The sequence below is a fragment of the Lissotriton vulgaris genome, chromosome 10 (genome assembly GCF_964263255.1).
Source record: "Lissotriton vulgaris chromosome 10, aLisVul1.2, whole genome shotgun sequence".
Taxonomy (NCBI): domain Eukaryota; kingdom Metazoa; phylum Chordata; class Amphibia; order Caudata; family Salamandridae; genus Lissotriton; species Lissotriton vulgaris.
The window spans coordinates 328293674-328313594 of record NC_141698.1 but is presented as its reverse complement, the minus strand read 5'-3'; the positions used below and the strand labels follow the sequence as shown (position 1 = coordinate 328313594).

Here is a 19921-nt window from a genome sequence, read left to right as displayed (position 1 = left end):
ATTGAGGTGGGAGGTCCCTGCCTAGCCTAAAAGATGCACAATGGCAGTTGACAAAGATGGCTTCAAATACCTTGGAATATATATCACCACTGATCTGAAGTTGAGTTATGACTGCAATCTTCAGCCCCCGCTGCAGTGGATAAAAAATTATGTGGACCTTTGGAAGGCCCTCCCCCTATCAGTGTTGGGGAGAGCTGCATGATTTAAAATGATATCAGTGCCACGCTTCCCCTATTTTTGCACAACTCCCCCAACCCAGTGCCAGCGACATATTTTAAGGCTATAGAAAGTGAACAGAGAGAGCTACTCTGGAGGAGTGGACAGGCCCAAATAATGTTCCCAAAATTGGTGGCATGACGGGGAAGTAAGACTCCCGGACATTAAAAAGTACTATTGGGCTGCGCACTTGACAGCCATCAATCACTGCATATATCGGCTGGTTGGCGATCCTGGGTATAGAGTGGATAGATGGCTCTTACCGGGAGGTAATTATGTGGCGTCACTCTACTCCAGGCCCACAAAGCTACAAAGGGACCCACGAGTCACTCGGTCCAAGTCTGGCACACCGCCAATTGGAGTCTGGGCTGGGAAAAGAGAATCACTAGGCAAGACCTTTGTGGGATTTTGAGCAATTGGGTACGCTCAGGAAAACAAGAGCTTTGAAAGTTGGGACACTAAAGAAATATCCAAAGTGGGAGACCTATGGAAGAAAGGGGAGGTGGTATTGTTCTCGCTCCTACAACAAGAGTACGAAATGACAAATACAGAAAGATTCCGATACCTACAGGTGCGACACGCTCTACAGGCACAAATTCCGAGGGGGGGGGACTCTCCCCAAGGCCTCGCCACTAGAGGATAGGCTCCTAGACGGATACATGCCCAAAATAGCGATATCCCTGACCTTTTAGAAGCTAATCAACCGCACTCCTGACCCCCCTCGCACAACTCTGTAGGAAATGGAAAACAGATATATCTGAGTTGGATGATGATGAATGGCAGAAAGCATTGGCCTCTCCCAAAGAAGTTGCAATCTCTTCCAGACTAAAGCTGGTACAATTAAAAAGAATTCACAGAATATATCACACCGGCCCAACACTGGTTAAGATGAACTATAGGGAAAATACAGGGTGAGGGTGGCAGTGTGGCCAGGAGGGCACGTTTCTACACATGTTATGGGAGTGCACCCACATCCGAAGGTTTTGGAGGGGAGTGCTCCATTGCATGGAGGAGGCGCTGGGGTGTAAACTGGAACCTGGAGTTAAAAGGTGCTTGTTGAATATCTGGGAACCTACGGACCTAAACAGAAACCAGCATTGGAAATGCAATAGGGCTCGCATTAGGAAAGTTTGAGCTATTGGTCTTATAAATGTTTTTTTTTATTTATGTGTTATTTTTTCAAATAGTTAAATTAATAGCTTTGTCATTTACAATGGCAATAGTTATAACTTTCGCAAATCTGACACCTATAGCATTTGTAATGCAACATGTTTTGTATTTACGTGACTTAGATGTATTGATATTACAAATAAAAATGCTTTTAATTTGTTTTAATAATTAATACTTAAATAATTTATTTAATTTGTAATAACAATAGCTTACATTTTTGAAAATAACTTTTGTGAAGATTATGTTCAGTGTTTTTTATTGTGACGAAAATCCAAGAACAGAAGTGAAATATCAACATCTTTTTGTGATTTGTAATAAAGCGTGAAAGCTTGAAAACAGCTTGAAACATTGAAAGAACATATTTGTACCAGTGATGCTGTGGTCGTGCTGAGTGATGCTGTGGTTGCGTTGAGTGATGCTGTGGTTGCGTTTTGCATTGAGTGATGCAGTGGTTGCATTGAGTGATGCTGTGGTTAAATGTAAATTGATAAATGTAAATTGATACTTTTATAGCGCACTACTCACCAGCAAGGGTCTCAAGACGCATGTACGAATACCGCTGTGGAACCCATCCTGGCTTTCCCTGTGAGGCGTCCACTCCTGGGCACCCCCAAGGTGGAGGCCAGGCATCCTTAGCGTTGTGGGGGCCGTTGTGGAGATTAAGCAAGCTATTGCCCAGAGTTGCAGAGTGGGACTCCATGATTGGAATAGGCACCGAGGCGAGAATTATCAGGTCCGTGGAATTTTGAGCCCAAGACCCGCCGAGGCGGGGAATTGAACCCTGGTCCCGGGCTAGACCTCTGCATCAGGGTCTGCCGCTCTAACCATTGAGCCACACTTCTCCACTGGTTGCGCTGAGTGATGCTGTGGTTGCGCTGAGGGATGCTGGGGTGGCACTGAGTGATGCTGGGGTGGCGCTGAGTGATAATGTGGTGTTGCTGAGTGATAATGCTGTGGTGCTGAGTGATGCAGGGGTAGCGCTGAGTGATGTGGTGATGCTGAGTGGTGCTGAGTGATGCTGGGGTGATGCTGAGTGATGATGGTGAGTGGTGCTGAGTGATGCTGGGGTGATGCTGAGTGATGCTGTGGTGTTGCTGAGTGATGCTGTGGTGGTGCTGAGTGGGAGATGGGGAGAGGGAGAAAAAGGAGAGGGTAAAGAGAGGGATAGAGGAGAGAGAGGGGGAGAGAGGAGAGAGAGAGGGGAAGAGAGGAGAGAGAGAGGGGGAGAGAGGAGGGAGAGAGGAGAGAGAGACGGAGACGGGGAGAGAGGAGAGGGAAGAGAGGGAAAGGGAGAGAGGGATAGGGAAGTGAGGGAAAGGGAGACAGGGAAAGGGAGAGAGGGTAGAGGGAGAGAGGGAGGGTAAGAAGAGAGGGGGAGGACAAGAGCGAAGGACGGAGGGGAGAGAGAGGGGATGGAGAGAGAGAGGAGAGCAGGCAGAGGGGGAAATGGGGAGAGGGAGAAAAAGGAGAGCAGGGGGAAGGTAAAGAGAGGGAGAGAGGGGAGAGAGGAGAGAGGGAGAGAGGAGAGAGGAGAGAGTGAGAGGGAAGTGAGGGAAAGGGAGAGAGGTATAGTGGCCTGGCTACGGGTGTACCGAGAGCCACCAGAGATGGTGAGCTTTTCCACGAGTTAACGGGTGATAGTCATGATGATTTTATAAATGATGCAGCTGGTTTTGAATATTGTGTGGGCTGGCAAGGCGAGTTCATGTAGTTCCATCAGTATAGAAGGGGGTTTCTGCCCTAGTCCCTAGATGTGACATGTTGCAGCACGTAAGGTGCCTTTAAGGGGTGTTGGTGTGGAGTCTTGTAAGCATTACCACCATCCTGGGCTGTATAAGTGTCCGCACTATAAATGTTAGAGTACGAAAATGGTGACTGAACCCAGGTGCGCGGCTGCAGAGGAGAAATGTCCCTGTACTTCAACATAGAGATGGGAAGTAATCAAAGAACCTCGTTTTTCCACTTAAAATCCTGACAACAACAGGGTGTGATTGAGCAAGACATTTTATCAAGTTGAGAGCAATCAAACAGTTGGCAAAAGGGTATTGGTCGAAAACAATTTGCAATTTCTGTAGCTATTGAGGAAAACATCCGAAAGTCAGGGGACATGTGAAGTCCACACAAAGACATCCAAGGCGCATCAAAACTAAAGCGACAATTTGGAGACCAACTGCTCTGATTGCATATATTAAAAACAAAACGCCCTTCCACGTATTAAAAAATATGATCTTTAGCACTCCAGCATGATTAGCAAGAAGCCATCACACCAACAGAGTTCCCAAATGCACAAACACAAATGCTCCACAGCCACAAAAACGGACTCTAAAACAATGCAGACACAATACTTCAAAAAGACAAAAAAGGAAACTAGCACGTAACGCTTCCTATAGAACTGAATCGAATCGCAGCTGCACAAGCTTTCCAGCACATGCCACGGTAAGGGCAAGCCAGGCTCACATGCGCCAAGTGCAACGCACTTCCTGTTTGACACATTCAAGACGATTCAAAGCAACATGAATTACTGAATGAAACCTCAACAAAAGACATTATTTGCCGCAAATCACGGATTCATTCTTGTTCGGCTGAGCCCTTGATCAGAGATTTTTCAGTTTCAAGAGGATAGGATTTATTTCTCACAGACTGGAATAAATCAAACCTGTTCTTTCTTTTTTAACTCAGAGCTATATCTGTTCTTTTTTTTTTACTTTGTTTATATCAGATTATCCAAGTAATGTTATTATTTCTTCCGCAAAGTGTTAACAGGCGCAGAATGGAATTTAATAACAAGTTAAAAAAAAAATGAGCATCAGAGAGCATAAAAGGAGACATGGCCTGGCGGCCGTGAAACTGAAAGTACGGCCGGCCGGCCGTGAATAATTAGGGGATGAGAAATGCGCTGGGAGGAGAAATGCAGAGCGCCCGCTGAGAAGCTTGTGGGAGGGAGGCTGGGCTGCCTTTGATGTGGTAATGCGAGGCAGGCAGGCAGGCGGCTGGTGGCATTGTGCAGGCGCTTTTTAGGGCTTACGCTTGCGCAATGACCTAAAAAGCGCACATGCACTGCATGGAATCGCCAGTGGTTAAACTCTGGATAAGCCACTATAGAGCTTCGCCAGCTATGCGCAAGCGCATCAGCAGGCGAGCCCTAAAAAGGAAAACTTGGGTAACACTAGGTCTAACAGTCGCTAAACAAAATATCGCTATACTGTGGGGGGCATTGGTAGTGCCAACAGTGAGTGCTTGGAAAAAAGACATGGACTGGTGCATGATAAGGGAAAAAACTGTGTATGTAGCCAGGGGAAGCCCGAGACATTGGTCAAAAATAAGGGCCAAATGGAATGTATATAGAGGAAACATCTCTGCCCTGCCCTTTCTCCCTTCCCCCTCCCTTACCCGTGGCATAGGGTCCATAAGAACTAGACTAATGAACTCATGAAGACATCAACAAAAGGTGAATTAGTACATAACCCAAACTGGAAAAGTTACGTTTGTATGAATAATCAATGTGATGTGAATTGTTGTAACTCCGTCATCAATAAAAAGTTTCTTTAAAAAAAAATGCCCAAACCCATTGAGATTTTGACACGAAAAGTCAGCAAGAACAAATCCACCATAGACCAATATATTCCCATTGTTCTATTTGCTGGTGATCTATTGTGATAGGTGGTGGAAACATTTACAAATAATAATGCAGAACCTGCTGATTCGGTCAACATAGCTAGGTCGGTCGATCTCAAATCTGGGGAACCGGGTGTGAGTCTTGGCAATGGCACTCAACATCCTGTGATTCTGGGCAAATTACTTAATCTCCCCATGCCTAACAAAAATGAAAGTGTCCGTGTGTCACGCAATTGGTGCTCATTTAAAGCACTCTGATACCTTTGGGTCAAGTTCTGTTACCAAATAAATACCAGCAGCATCACTACAAATATTCTCTGCACATGAATGGTTTTTAGGAGTTCCAAGACCAAGCAAACATATGCAGGAAACTCAGGAGAAGAAACTTTCAACTATCACAGTGGACAATATGTTAACGGTAGTACTTTGATGACCAAAAAAGATTTCCAGTATATAACTATTCATTGGTGAATTTGCCATGGGAAAAAGGAACAGTGGTCAGAACCTAGCATATTGGCAATACAATACCAAGAATGTCCTGAAGTCTGCATATCCTCTGTGCAGGTTTTCAGTGTATGAATGTAGATAGTTCAATTGGAAAAAGAACCAGTATGTCTTCTTAAAATACGGAGAGACACACGATGAATAAACATTTTATCCACGAAAAGGATCAAACGCCATAATACATACACAAGTGGATGAGGGTAATTTCTCAAAAATGTGAAGTGTGGTTAGTGATTGTCCTCCAAAGAAGTACCTGAATATGATAATGAACTGTACATAGTGAACTAAGAAATAAAACTGAAGAGTGAGAACACAATGCATGCTGTAAAAAACAGAACAAAACTTATTAGTATTGTAGTTGATGGGCCAAGAGATGTAGAAAAAAAATTAGTGTACTTAGGGTGAAATGAGAAGACACATAATCAAGGACACAGTAATTTTTGCCTGGTGAAAGTTGACAAAGAAAACTGATTCAACCTTAGGTTTAACCATAGACTTAGCAATGAATAAATGTCTCTCCATGTGCATGTATGAAAGATTTATTTTGGGTTGATCTAGTCTACCTCATGAATATTAATGAGATAGGTCCCAATTTGCGACCCCCTAGAAATCGCCACCATCACAAGAGGTGCATTTGTTCAGCATCAGAAGGGAGTCGAAGCAAAAGCTGGCCATCATCGCCTCGCCAACGCCTCGTTTTACCTGGACAATATTCATCTGAACATCCAGTTCACAAAGTATGTCTCTTAAGCTCAGAACAAACTATGTCAGCTAGGTACCCCATTGGAAAGCACCAGGCCATTGATTGTGCGATCATCGATCCTTCCTCAAGTCAGTGAAAAGACGGCACCGACGTCAAGATAACCATGTCATCATCAGCTACCGCACTAGTACCTCTTGAAGAACCAGTTTTTATATTAAACTGTTAGCTTAGCTCATTTAATGCTTTTGGTACTCACTCTGACATTCTAAATGCAGTGAGTCTTATGGTTTTACTGTGTTTTTTTATTTGCCCAGGTAACCCTGGCATCCGGATTTGGCTCTGAGAGTTCCATATAGAGATCTATTGTAGCACTTGCCAATTGCACTGGCACTTTTCAGAAACCACACATGCGGGGTCCTTGTATTTGCCACAATAAAAAGCTAGTTATATTTATTCACTAGCTTACCCGTCGCGCGTTGCTGCGATCTCAGAAGAAAGGAAATTTAAGGAAACGTGTTATGATAACATTTAATTTACATTGTGTCATTTTTATTGAAACTTATTCATTTTAATATGGAAAACATTTTAAAGTGTTGTTTTAATTCTGTTTATTTATTCGAGTGCTTGTGGATACACAGTATTTTTTGTTTTTCCGTCTGGTGCGTACATGAATAAATCAGAAGGTTTTGCGACGCGTGAGCTGGCCACATACAGTTGTCCATGTGAGAAATACGGATTCTCCAAATCTAGTCCACACACTTGCAGCGATTGTCCTTGTGCTTTGTTGATGGTCATTGCAAAAGCGAGTTGCACCGGAAACTGTAAACGTTCAGTATTGGAAAGATTATGAGGGCCCTGAGGGGCCGGGGGGCCAATATTTAACACATTATTCTTTTTTCTTTTTTTTTGCCAGAGACCTTTGCGGGAGTGTACTCAACAACTTTTAACAAATCTATTTTATTTTTTGGGTTTTTTTTGGCAGAAACCTTCGCGGGAGTGTACTCAACAACTTCCCGAAGTTTCATGGCGATCGGATGAATGGTGTAGTAATGCATAAAGGACAAACAGACATACTTTCGTTTTTATATATATAGATAAGCACAACTGTTCACATGAGCATTTTACCATATTAAAAAACTTTTAGTCCACTCATACGCGCAAATTGTCTATTCTTCTTGGGTTCAGACACATAGCGAGTCCTTAGATCCTGTCTCAAAATGTCAGGGACCTCAGCATCAGGGAAATACGGGAGGATAGCCTCAATCACAGCACTTCTGGAAGCCAAAAAAGACTTCACCAGGCTGACAGTCCAAATATATTAGGTTCTCATACCAACACTTGCCATATCTCAAGGTTACCCTCGTCCTCTGTAATGTATCTATCTGAATTGACTGAGCTTTATACAATTTGCGCAATTTTTTTTATTGTATTATTTGCAAATCTATGTATGCAATTCGCTCTTTTCTAAGTACGGAAGTCTTTTTTTCTGTTTTTTTACTACATTAGCATGCTGCTATCCAGTGGTGGCTCCTCTATGGGGGCGCTTGGGCGCCGCCCCCTGCTTTCTCGCCATGCGGGAAGGCAGAAACAAATGGTAGTTATTATGGTAATAACTACCATTTGTTTCTGTCTTCTCGCACGGCGAGAAAGCAGAAGTTAGAGTGGGCGGGGTTACTCGAGGGCAGGGGGGAGCGGCTTTCCCACTGTTGTTCATACTGACTGCTTGGGCAGCCTGAGGCCGCCCAAGCAGACAGTATTAACAACAGTGGGCAAGCCGCTCTCCCGTGCCACCTCCCACTCTTGCCCAAATTGCACTTCAGACACCCAGTTTAACGAGAGCGAATCGTAAAATCCACTTCCAACATTCACGCCGAAAGGAAAAGGTAAGAAGCTCATCTAACCCTATAGCATCAAATATGGCCTAAAATGTGCAGCCGTTAAGGATTCAATCTGTGCGGCTACAGGTGAACATGTGTATGTGAGACTGTTGTGTGTGTGACTATTTGTATGTCTGGTGGTCTGGCTGTTGATCTGTTTTTTCAAGCATGTCTCGAGGTCTGTTGCTTTGAGTGAGTGGTTGTTTCTACGCGTGTTGCTTTGTACGTGTGCCATACAATTGTGCGCTGATATTTTGTACCTCAATATGCATGTATTATGCAAAAAACAAATCCATTGGCTTTGTCAATTGTTGTATCTTATATCTTCCTGCTGCTCAGCTAGAATGCATGACATGTGGAGTGTTGGATGAATGGAATGTTAGTGTGTTGTGAATGTCAGTTGGGTGAGGGCTGAGCAGCAGGACAGCTGCTCCTGATGGGGCTTTCCTATCTTTTATCATTATAACTTAACATCTTAACTCAATAAAGTAACTTAAGTAATTTATCTGAAGTATCCATCCTCTTTCCGATTACATCATTTGGCGATGTTTTGATGAAGAACCCATGCGTGCAAATTCAAGGAAAATTGAAACTCAACAGAGACTTGTCTCAAACAGAAAAGAGAAGTCAAAGCTTGTTGGGAAAGGAAATCTGAAAGGTACAGAAAATCGGAAAAACTGTGAAATCTCGAGGTAAATGACTTTTAATAGTATTTAAAAGTGTGTCTGAATGCTGTCTGGCAATTAAACCCCATCAGTGACCCGGACATCGGTCGCCCTGAAACCCAAGTCTGCCAGATACATCTGCGTATTTCCAGCCGATGTTTGGTTTGGGTGTTGTTCGGGGGCATAAAATCGAGCCTCAGTGAAGTGTTTACCAGTTTTTTTTATGGTGTCAAAGTAAAATCGAGCATTAACCAAAGGCGCTTATTAGCAGCAGATTTGAAATTGGTTGGTGGTTCGGGGGCAGTAACTCGAGCCTCGGAGCAAAGTATTTGATGACAATTATCCCTAATCTGCGTGATATGTCAGCGCTAATTAAAATGATTAATGCCAGCTGCAGTGTATGGTGAAAATTGTTTGGGAGCAAAGATCGAGTCACGGAGTAAATCCGGAGTGACATTTTCATTAGCGTAATCAAGATACCGGTTCATGTGAAATTAGTTTGTGGTTCGGGGGCAAGGAGGAATCGTGCCTCAGTGTATAGATTTATTACCAGCTCCTGTTTCATTGTCTTCTGTGGAAAACTAAAGTGGGATTAATGACGGAAGAGATGTGAACCTGTCGTGCGTCATATAGTGCGGAGACTGTGTTGTTTTAAAAAAAAAAGAAGAAAAGTGTTATTCTCATATTTTATTCAACGTTTTTTTTGCCTGTTACCTGAAAGTGAGGCGAGTCAACGATTTCAGTTTGATTTTGAAAAGCAGTCTGCACGAGATACCTTCAGCATCTTCTCTCTGTGACGTAATGACACTCCGTGTACGTTTGATGCTGGTGTGGGAGTATTTGATGCATCTATCTGCCGTGAACCAGCCGACTCTGCGTCAATGTGCGTGCCTCCATTTTGGAAGATGAGTCAATAGATGTACATCGGCAAGGCAAGATTCTGACGTAGTTGTCGTCGCGGTGTGGTTTGAAATGAATGCACCATGGAGCGTCCAGGTACTGATTTTGATTTAACTGAGTGTTGCAGAAGAAGTGGAGTCTGCTTCTTGCCAGTGGTTGACAAACTCAAATGTGCTGACTTGCTACGTGATGTTCTCGCCAAAGGTTGTTACCCACATATCTAGTGGGCTCAGAGTTCGTGCAATCAGAACGTATTTTAAGTTTAAGAACCCGGAAGAAGACTAAATGGGACAGAGTTTTTCATGAGAGCAATGTAAATCCTCCTATACTAGAAAAAGATTTAGCGGGACATTTCCGTGTAACAGGATAAACGATCCAGTAATGGAATAGGGTCTGTGAGCCCAGAAGTAGGTGAAACAGGATGGTCGACCCCGTTGCTGTAATACTTGGACGTTATGCCCAACATGGTCTCTCAGACCCGCTTCCATTACTGGAAGTCAAATTACGTGGTCAAAGAGCCAACGTTTTGAACAATTGATGAAGTGATGAAGTCACCAAGAGATGATCCACCACATATGTTGTGTGTGAGTTGTGTCAAGGTGTTAGGCAACTCATTAGCTTGTGTTTGAGGGGGCTATGTGTATGTAGTCACCCCTTGTTAGTGTCATTTGGATGTTGTTTTTTATGTTACCCAGAGCTGTTCCACAACAAATGTTGTGTGTGAGTTGAGTCAAGTTGTTAGGCAACTCATTAGTTTCTGTGTGTGGGGGCTATGTTGTATGTGGTCACCCTGTATATGAGATGACTATGCTGTATATGGTCAGTCTTTATTATGTATTGTGTGGTGTGTGATACCCGGCGCATGAATGAGTTTTGTGAGTGCTTGTTCTTGGTTTGAGGTCTGCACGGTGTTTCCCACCGCATGATTGAGTTATGTGAGTGCTTGTTCGGCGCATGAATGAGTTATGTGTGTGCTTGTTCTTGGTCTGAGGTGTGCACGTTGTTTCCCGGTCCATGAATGAGTTATGTGAGTGCTTATTCTTGGTCTGAGGTGTGCATGTTATTTCCTGATGTGTATATATGGTGTTAAGGTTTGTTTCTGTGTGTCTTTCTTGTTGTACTGGTCTGGCCAACTAGTATGATTTGTGGCATATGGATGTAGGATGTAGGATTGTTGTTTATTTCAGGAAGTAATGTGATGCTTGTGATGCTTGTTCAGACTGTTGTGTGCGTGTGTCAGTATGGAAAGGGACAGGATGTATCTTCTTGCGTCAGTTTGATGATTGTGTCATTGGTTGTGATGTGAGGTATGTGGGAATCTATCGTTTATTGATTATATTGCACATTTTATCTTACTTGTGCTGTGTTTAAATGTATTGGATCTACTGACCAATTGTACTTGACATGTTGTCAATGTTTTATTTGATTCTTTTAAATTCCCCAACGAAGGGAGATATGTTGTATCTTATATCTTCCTGCTGCTCAGCTAGAATGCATGAGATGTGGAATGTTGGATGAATGGAATGTTAGTGTGTTGTGAATGTCAGTTGGGTGAGGGCTGAGCAGCAGGACAGCTGCTCCTGATGGAGTTTTCTTATCTTTTATCATTATAACTTAACATCTTAACTCAATAAAGTAACTTAAGTAATTTATCTGAAGCATCCATCCTCTTTCCGATTACATCATCAATCCCTCTTCCTATGGATTCCCGTCTGTTGTGTTGCCGTTAATGACTTTTCATGTACACACCTGTTGGTCTGGCAAAGTGATCTAGTGCCAGCTTTGATGGGGGGGGGAGGGGGGTATACCCCGTAAAGATGACGAAGAATGGAGGCTCTGAAGGTGGAGCATGCGTTATACAATATTGTCTGCCAGCCATGACGTTAATCAGGTACCTTGCCTGGCACAGCTTGCCCTCTCATATAGGCATTCTGCCCCTATTAGTGCCGGTTCTTAACCGCATCGCTGCGGTGGCTATTTTTCGGCTGTGCGGCTTTTTTCGAAAAGCTGCGTTACATGACGAGCTCAGCTCGTGATCCGCACACGACCACCGTGGCTGATGACGAGCTGAGCTCATCATCAGCAGCGAAGGGGCTAAAGAACATAATTCATACCTAGCCTGCACCCAGGCACTTACATTATTGTTGGGCTTTGTGGGGGCTCTTGCGTCTAATAGCAATCCTATGGGAGTCTGCGGGACGCTGAGTAGCCAGAGCCTGGCTTCAAGGTCCCATCCCAAAGGGTGTGGGTTACTGTTTTTTTAAAGGATTGTAGACTGCGTCTGAATAACAAGGCGCCCTGGTGCCCAGCCGAGGCGTGATTTGCAAATTGGTCGTATGAGAACATCATGTTTGCCCTTCCCACTTGCATCTCTCCAGTTTCTAGTGTGTGTTCGCCTTGCTGTACCTTCATTCTCCTGAAACGAAATGCTTTAACATTTCCAAAGAGTGTTTTTAAATTGAAGGCAGGCCTTGATTGGGTTAATTGAATTGTGTGTGTAAGATCACATGCATGTAAATAATAGGTGATTGGATTGCACAATCTTTTATCGAGGCAGTTTCATTGGTGCATGTGTAATAATGATACAGTGAAAGATGAAAGCACTGTAGTGTACAGTAGGTTTAAAAGTTCATGTGATGGTATCACTAACTTGTGTCTGACAGAGATCCTGGCAGATTATCGGATGCAGGTTGAAAGTGCCTAAATGGCGCCCATTGTTGCAGGTGTTGGGCATTACTTGTGTCCTTGCACTGTTCACTATTAAGACACTACTTTTTTCTTTAGTTTTTAGCTAAGCAACACCCTGAGAGTGCATATGTTTTCGCCCGCCACAGTGAAGTACATTTGTTTAACGCCCCCACTTTCAAATGTCACCAGCCGCCACTGCTGCTATCATTCTTTCTGCATATGTCCTTTATCATTGTCAGCTTAAATGTCGCATTTATTATTTGTTATAACAACATGACAAACGTTTTTATCATTCTCATGTTGCGAATCCTAGAGAAAGTAGAAGATCCACATTTGTGTTTTTATATCGATTGTACGTCTTTTTATGTAACGGTTTTAATTAGGCGTCTAGAAATAAAAAAATAAAATATACTTTGAGTATGGCTCACTTGATGTTGTGTTACGAGACACAAGATCTTGGGGAAGCTGTGATGAATAATTGAAACATATACTTGATAAAAAGCGCACTGCACCGTCGGCTGTACTGACACTAGAGATACAAGTCATATCAGAGTCACATCCGGCTTGAAAAAGATGAGTTTTGAGATTTTCATGGACGATTTTTAGATCAAAACTGGGAGATGCCATCCAGGTTATGAGGTCTCCCGAACTGCCCCATGATAAACTTGAGGCGCATGCAATTTCAAACTGCGCTTCGAATCAGATCACAGAAACCGCCCCGGGAAATTCCGGGGAAATTGATGGAGATATTAAGGATCACTCCTCCCCCTTCGCTTATCAAAGTGCGGTGAGCGATTCCTGACATCCTAATATCACTGGGGAGCCACAGACTGAGCTGCGCCCCCAGGGGCCCACGTTACAACCAGGCATCAACAGCACACACGGGCGTGCAGGTGAACTTGTCTGTGTCGACAGCACCGGCCATCGTCTCCGACGCCTCAGGCATGGGTGCCTGCCTCCTGCCGGCGGGGAAGCCACAGGCATGTGCTGCTGAGGAGTGGACCTGGACAGGAGCCCTGCGTGGAGCACTATCACACTCACACCTTCCGATCCTGGCATGTCACCTGCCAGCACCTCCCACGTTCTCACCCACTACGCCAAGGCGCCGCCCCCAACGTCGTCGACGCGCCGTGACTGGCTCGCGCGCCGCAGCCCTCACCAGGGCCCCGCCCCTCCGCTTGACTTTATTTTCTTTAATGAAAGTGCGGGCTTGAAAGGCAGAACGGGGAGACCGGAGCGGATAGCTGACTGAGGGGGTTTCCTGAACCTGCAGGGAGGAGGGAACTCGTTGCTGCTGACTGCCGCTCTGCTGCGCGAGCCACCGCGAGCCAGGACATGCAACTCATGCATCCCCCAGGTGCCCACGACAGGAGGACTTAGCTCCCAGCGCACACTATGTGTTAGGATAGCGCCGCGCAGCGCTTCGAAGATTTTCAAGTCTACTTCCTGCACGCTGCACTGAACTTTGTATTACTTTTATCCTTTTGTTTTTTACTTTTTTTTGCGTACTCTGCGGGAGGACGGTGGCATTTGATGTTATTTAAAATACTTTTGAATAAGGAGGAACGGGCCTGACCCCGGTTCTGCGGTTGTCATGGAGTTTTTAAGAACATGCCTTGTGCTCGCTTTACTCTGCAGTTCGATGCTCACACCTGTAAGTACAACCAAACGTTTACAGTAATGTTTGTCTGCACATGTGGTATGCGTGGGAATGTCATGTGGGGCACTATACCAACAGAACTCACTCTTTATTTCCGAATAAGCTACGTCTTGTATAAAAACACCCGTGTGATAAACATACTATTTCTTCTGTCCTAAATCTGTTTTGCTATTGACAGTTGGCGCAGACCCGCGCTTCTAATCCATGTTTCATATTTTACTTCATTCTGAAGCTTAGACATGTTAAGATAGCGCCTAATGACAGGCAAGGTGACTGCGGTCCATGGAGATGGTGGTATATTCCACGGATCACAGCCTTCCCTCTCATGAGGAAGACGGTGTCAGAACTCACGTCTCCAGGATTTACAACCAGTAGATGACCCACTGCAAAGACTTCCTGGGGTGGGGGTTGACAGGCTGTCAGGAGAGATTGATGCAAGTTCTTACAGTATGAGGTGAAAGGGGAGTGAGGTCGAGCGCTCAATTACGGGAAGGAATGAGCTTACCTACTAGGGGTTGGGTAACCAGCTAGCTTTACCTCATATTATTATTTTTGCAGTATTATATAGCAGCAACTTGTCTCACTGACATTAGAGCACTTTACACGTGCATTTCTTCTTTTTTTTTTGTTTTAGGGCAGATGGAGGTTAAGTGATTTGCCCAGTATCACAGGATGTTGAACAGGCGCCAGGATTCGTACCTGATTCCCTACTCCCAAAGTCATCGACTATTCCCTTAGGCCACATCTGCATTTTAGGAGCACTTGCCCGGTTTTCTATTAATTGAATCGCCTTTAGAGGTGCTCCTCAATTGAAATTGCCTTTACAGTGAAAGTCAAGCACTGGAAATGGCTAACCCAGTGTCGTGAAGTTACCTGGTCATCCTGCCTGTAGTTGCTCCTCCGACCACGATCTCTGCGTGCGAGTGGGTTGGGAGGGTGAGGGGGAGGCAGGCGTTGACTTGCGGTGTCGTCACCAGAGTGAGAAGTTTGAGTCCTGTGAAATGAGAAAGGTTTTGGAAACCAGGACTGCAGAAAGATAGGTTTCCCAGTCTGTTGAAATAGAGGGGGAAACCTAAGTGTTGTGAGGTCATGGTGGCCTCTGTTCTTGGGAGTTCCTTTTATCCCTGTGGGTACAAGTGACCACTGGACGATTGCCATGTCTTGCCATGGTGTGCAGACCCACCCACATTCACATGTCTTTAGAATGGCACCTTTGCGGGAGTTCACTTTGGCGAATACCTTTTTCAGCACGGTGATCCGCAGGGGAGAGATCTGTTCAGGGAGAATTGGAGGGCACATCCGTGAATGTTTTCATATAGATGTCACTTCAATGGGATTTTACATAGCTCCTGTCCACAAAGTGGCTGCTTCTGGGTGCTTGATTAATGGAAACATCATCCTTTTGCTAAAAACAAACAAATGTGTGCATTGAAAGAATCCTGGCATATTAGACAGACATGTTCTAGAAGTTTATTATTCATAATGAGTGGCAAACGGCTCAGAGATATCAGCTGTGTTGTTCTGCTGCTTAAGTTAATGAAAATGGAATCACACGTCTTGGGCTGTAGTCCTGACTTCTGTACTACATGAAATCTGTGTGATCCTGGTTATGGGGTGTTTTTCAGCCTAATTAAAAAAAACACTGGCACGCCCTGATTGTGTGTTTCATTTCTCATCGACCTCTATTCGTCCACATTAAAATCACTAAGAACAAGTATTCCTAGGCGCTAGCTTGGAAGCGCATAGAAGCGATCCAGTTCATGTCGTAATGCTAGGCACAGCTCATTTCTTTGGGGTGGCAGCACTGGCGTATGTTTGTTATCCGATGGCGAGGCGTCAGGTCAACAGAGGAGGATAGTGGTGGCACAATTGGGCACGAGAGGCTGAGTGCTCCTGTGAGAAGCGAAACAACTAGTCAGTTATGGAGGGTGAAAGGGGGAGCATGGTGCCTCTGTATCAGCGTTTGACGGAATTGGAGGTCTAGTCGAGCGCTGGAAAGCAGAGGCATGCTCCCAGATATTTCGACCACTACAGACTTATTGTATGCCATTTGACGCAACTGAAGCCACTAGTGAGAGATACGCGGAGCTTCCGACGCAAGAGCGAGTGTGTTGTGGGAGGGGTTAGTGTCGGACTCGTGGGAGGGGGTCTGTGTCATTCAAGGTTGTAAACTCTGCGTGCTCTGTGTGTGGCGCCTGCTGTCCCCGCACCGAGTGCACACGTGGAAACTAGTATCAGAGGCGCGCAATGAGCATGTGGGGGATGTGTCACCCACCCTCTCGCCCACCGGTGTTTATGTGATTAATGCATGTCATTCTGAGGAAGCAAACGCGTCAGAAAATGTGAGCCAACAGTTAGATTGCGTACTGCGGCTCTGTGCAGGAAGCCTGCAGCGCTGTCCAACAGCCCTCCCGTAGACCTGCCATCAGACCACAGTGGGTGTATCACCGTATACACTCTCCATAATTGCTTGTGACGCGCCACACAATCGCTGAGCGGGTTGAGCGCCAGCCGCGGAGATATCTCACAGACTCTAAACCTGGTACATCCACTCAATCGCAGTTTATAAAATGATTTCAATCCATTTCACCGGATCTGCACGGCAACGTTGTCTGGCAAGAAACGTATGAAGGACTGTGCTGTCACTATGCCTGGCTCGAATAGAATTTCATGCAGTGGCCTTTGATATATTATGGCATGTTTCCCTCACACCTAAGTAAACATTGTTTATCATTTTGCCACCTCTCCTCATACCATTCCACCAGAAAGAAATAGCTGCCTCTTAGGTCTTGCGTCCTAGACAGTGCATGTGCTGCCTGTTGTGAGACATACCAAGAACATGCAGGGGCTTGGAGTCCACCCATTGCTTACCATTGGTTGGCGTTCCTGTCATTCTCAGTTGCCTGCTTCTTGTTTGTGTCCCAGCTTATCAATCTTGTGTTTGTCCCTCCCGTGCAGTATAGCCTCTTTTCCATCTCTTTTGGTTGGCTCTATGCATCAACTGCTTGCTTTTCATGTATTACTTTTTTTCTTTTAGGTTAAGCAGGTCATGGGAGTGCATGTGTTTTTCAGCTGTTCCCCTCAGCGTTCACTGTTGCTCTTAGGCTCCATGTGCTTCTGTCCACCCCCCTCCCCCATGTTGCGCTCAATCAACCTCATGCAGAGGCGCAACTAGAGCCAAATTTCGGGGGGGCTAAGAAAACATTTCGGGGGGGGGGGGGGGCTCAACCTTTAATCAGTAGGCAGAGTGGAGCTGCTGGGCCTCCAACAAGGGGTGAAACAACAGCAAGGCCTAATTAACATTCAAATGGTCTTTTAAAGACCTGTAAAACATTCGGGTGCGGCTCTGTGTGTCCCCGGGATCTGTCTCATCCCGGGCTGCCACACACGACGGGGGGGGGGGGGGGGGGGGGGCTGAAGCCCGGTGAGTCCAATGGGTGTTGCGCGCCTGACCTCATGTACCTCTCCCTTGCTTTGTCATCCACGTGCTTCTCTCTTGCCTCCTCCGAGTTGGTCTCTTTCACCTGTTTGTTCCTCCCCTGTGCTGCACTTTGCTTTTTGTGTCATCTGATTCCCCGAGCCCACCCTCTGGGTTGCTTCTGCCCTCGTTGCTTCAACCCCTGTGCTGCTTTGCTCCATCTGCTTAAAAACGCGTTTGCCTGTTTTTTTCATTTTAGTTACTGATGCAACTCAGATCAGTAACTACAAAGAAAAAAAAATATCTTCTACATCATTTTAAAGGCACGCCATGTGTGGTATACATGCCTTTAAACTGATGTGGTGGGCCACGTCAAAGGTTTTTTTTTTAGTTCTTTAACCATGTTGCGCATGTCTAAAAATCATTGACAAAGCTGATAGGGCCCAAAAGTGAGACCTATTGGCTTTGCTATTGCTTATTTTTTTATCTGGCCTAGAATACTCCTTTTGAAATGCTCTCCCTATGTATTCACATTCCCTTTTATTTTGTTCCACACATGGGGAGAGGAGGTGGATGAGTTGGGCGCTTGAGCCACAACAGAAGGCTTGTAGTGAGAAAATAATCAGCAGGAATGCACTTCTAGCCACAAATCAAATAACTATGAGGTGGTAGCCATGCTGTTTCCTTTTAGGACTGCATTCCTGATGTTTTTCACTCCAGTAGTGCTGTTCCCCTACGTATATCTCTCCTCCTCTACTTCCAGGGCACGTTACTACATCAAAGCAGGGTATGACTGCACTGCACCGTGTTTTCATTGGATGTGAGACAGTGGCGTAGCCGTAGCCCCAGCAGCTCCCGCTGTACGGGGGACCCTGACCACCAGGGGGCCCCCTCCATCACTGTGCATGGGTTGTAGACCCCTTGCCGGTGGTGGCCCCTTCCATGTACTTTGCAGGGGGGCCTCCTCAAGTTTTGATGCACCACTGATGTGACATTATTTTTAGGCGTAAACATGTAGTACAGTGTTATTTATAACTTCAATTTCCTAGGACGCACTCAATCCTGCTGCAGCATTCTTTTTATAGGCTGGTTCATTCTAGTGCTTGTAGCCTGATTGGCTTGATTGGACGCTTCTCCGGGAGTTCTCTGTTATTGTAATCAGATATATTGCTCAACAACAAACCTTTGAGTAAAACAGGCTAGGCTTTTTGACTTTGCTAGATAAATGAGTTACAACAATCATCTTTTTGTGACTAATTATAATAGATTTTTTTTCCAATTCTGAAAGTATGAGCCAGAGAACTGAAGATGAATAAGGACTATTGACATGATAGTGGTCTGTGGCTTGGCCCAGTCATTCCCATTCTCCGCTTCACACCACTTTCCTCACCAGTCTTACACTTAGTTAGGCTCTTCCCTTTTTCTCCCTCCATCCTTATGAGCTTTACTAAAGACTGTTGATATGGCAATGGTCTTTTGCTTGTCCGAGTTATCCCAGTTCTTCCCATCACACCACTTTCCTCTGTAAACTCGCACTTTGTCAGATTCTTAATTCTTTTTCCTCCCTGCATCTTTATGAAATGATTCATCTTCATATCCAACGCCACAGTGCTTTTCTCTTCAGCGCAGTCTTGTCGCTCTTTCCTTCCAAACGTACTTCCCTTCCTCTATACGTCACCATCACCCCACACACATGCAACCTGTCCACTCTCTTGCAAGCACTGAATTTTCTTTTCGTTTGGCACTGTCAATATTCGGACAGGTGTGTAATTCCTTCACACACTTTTCTATTGACTCTCAATTACAATTGCAAAAGGAACAAATGAAGGACGGAATGCTGAACAATGCATACATTCATCCCCAGTCACAAAGATCAGGGAATAGTTAATCATTCTTTTGCTCACCACACCAGCCCAGCTTGGACCAGTCATATGCAAATCAGTCTTGACCCTGTACCTCAAGGTAACAGTCCAGCCGAACGGCCAAGCCAGGTCCTCCCTGGACCAGAAACACGCACCCTGGGAGGGAGCGGTTTTGGGGAATCACCCCTCATCTTGCCAGGCTAACTTGAATACAGTGGTGCGGTGAGTGGGTCCTGTGCTCACTGCACCACTGGATTCAAGCTAGCCTGGCTGAAGAGGGGTGATGCACAGAAACCAGTCCCAGGATGCCTGTTCTGGTGCAGGGAGAACCTGGCTTGGACCTTTGGGTTGGACTGTTCCCATACGGAATAGGTGCAAGACTGATTGCATATAGCTGGGTCTGGACTGAGGTGACGAAGTGAGCTAAAGAATGATGATGGATTTAACACAGATCTGTGTCTGGGGTGAATGTTTGCATTGTTCAGCATTCCGTCCATCAATTGTTCTTTTTGCTCACAATTACAATTGGCATATATGTGACTATTCCTCTGTGTGCTCTGTAGAGAAGCCAAGGAATTGGATGAGCATGAATAGTGAACACCTTTATGACCCAGAGACAGGCACTTTGAGAATCTAACACTGC

General features: G+C 45.1%; 1 protein-coding gene across 2 annotated transcripts in view; it reads left to right on the top strand.

Moving 5' to 3' along the window:
- The first annotated feature begins 13548 nt into the window (after window positions 1–13548).
- The window catches only part of VIPR1 (vasoactive intestinal peptide receptor 1), an 849588-nt gene continuing 843215 nt past the window's right edge, over window positions 13549–19921 (top strand). The window contains exon 1 of one of the 2 annotated variants that reach the window (XM_086941106.1): window positions 13549–13992. In XM_086941106.1, the coding sequence (XP_086797232.1) occupies window positions 13933–13992 (60 nt within the window). In that variant the 5' untranslated portion in view covers window positions 13549–13932. The remainder of the gene's footprint in view (window positions 13993–19921) is intronic. The other variant, XM_086941107.1, reaches the window with a different exon arrangement.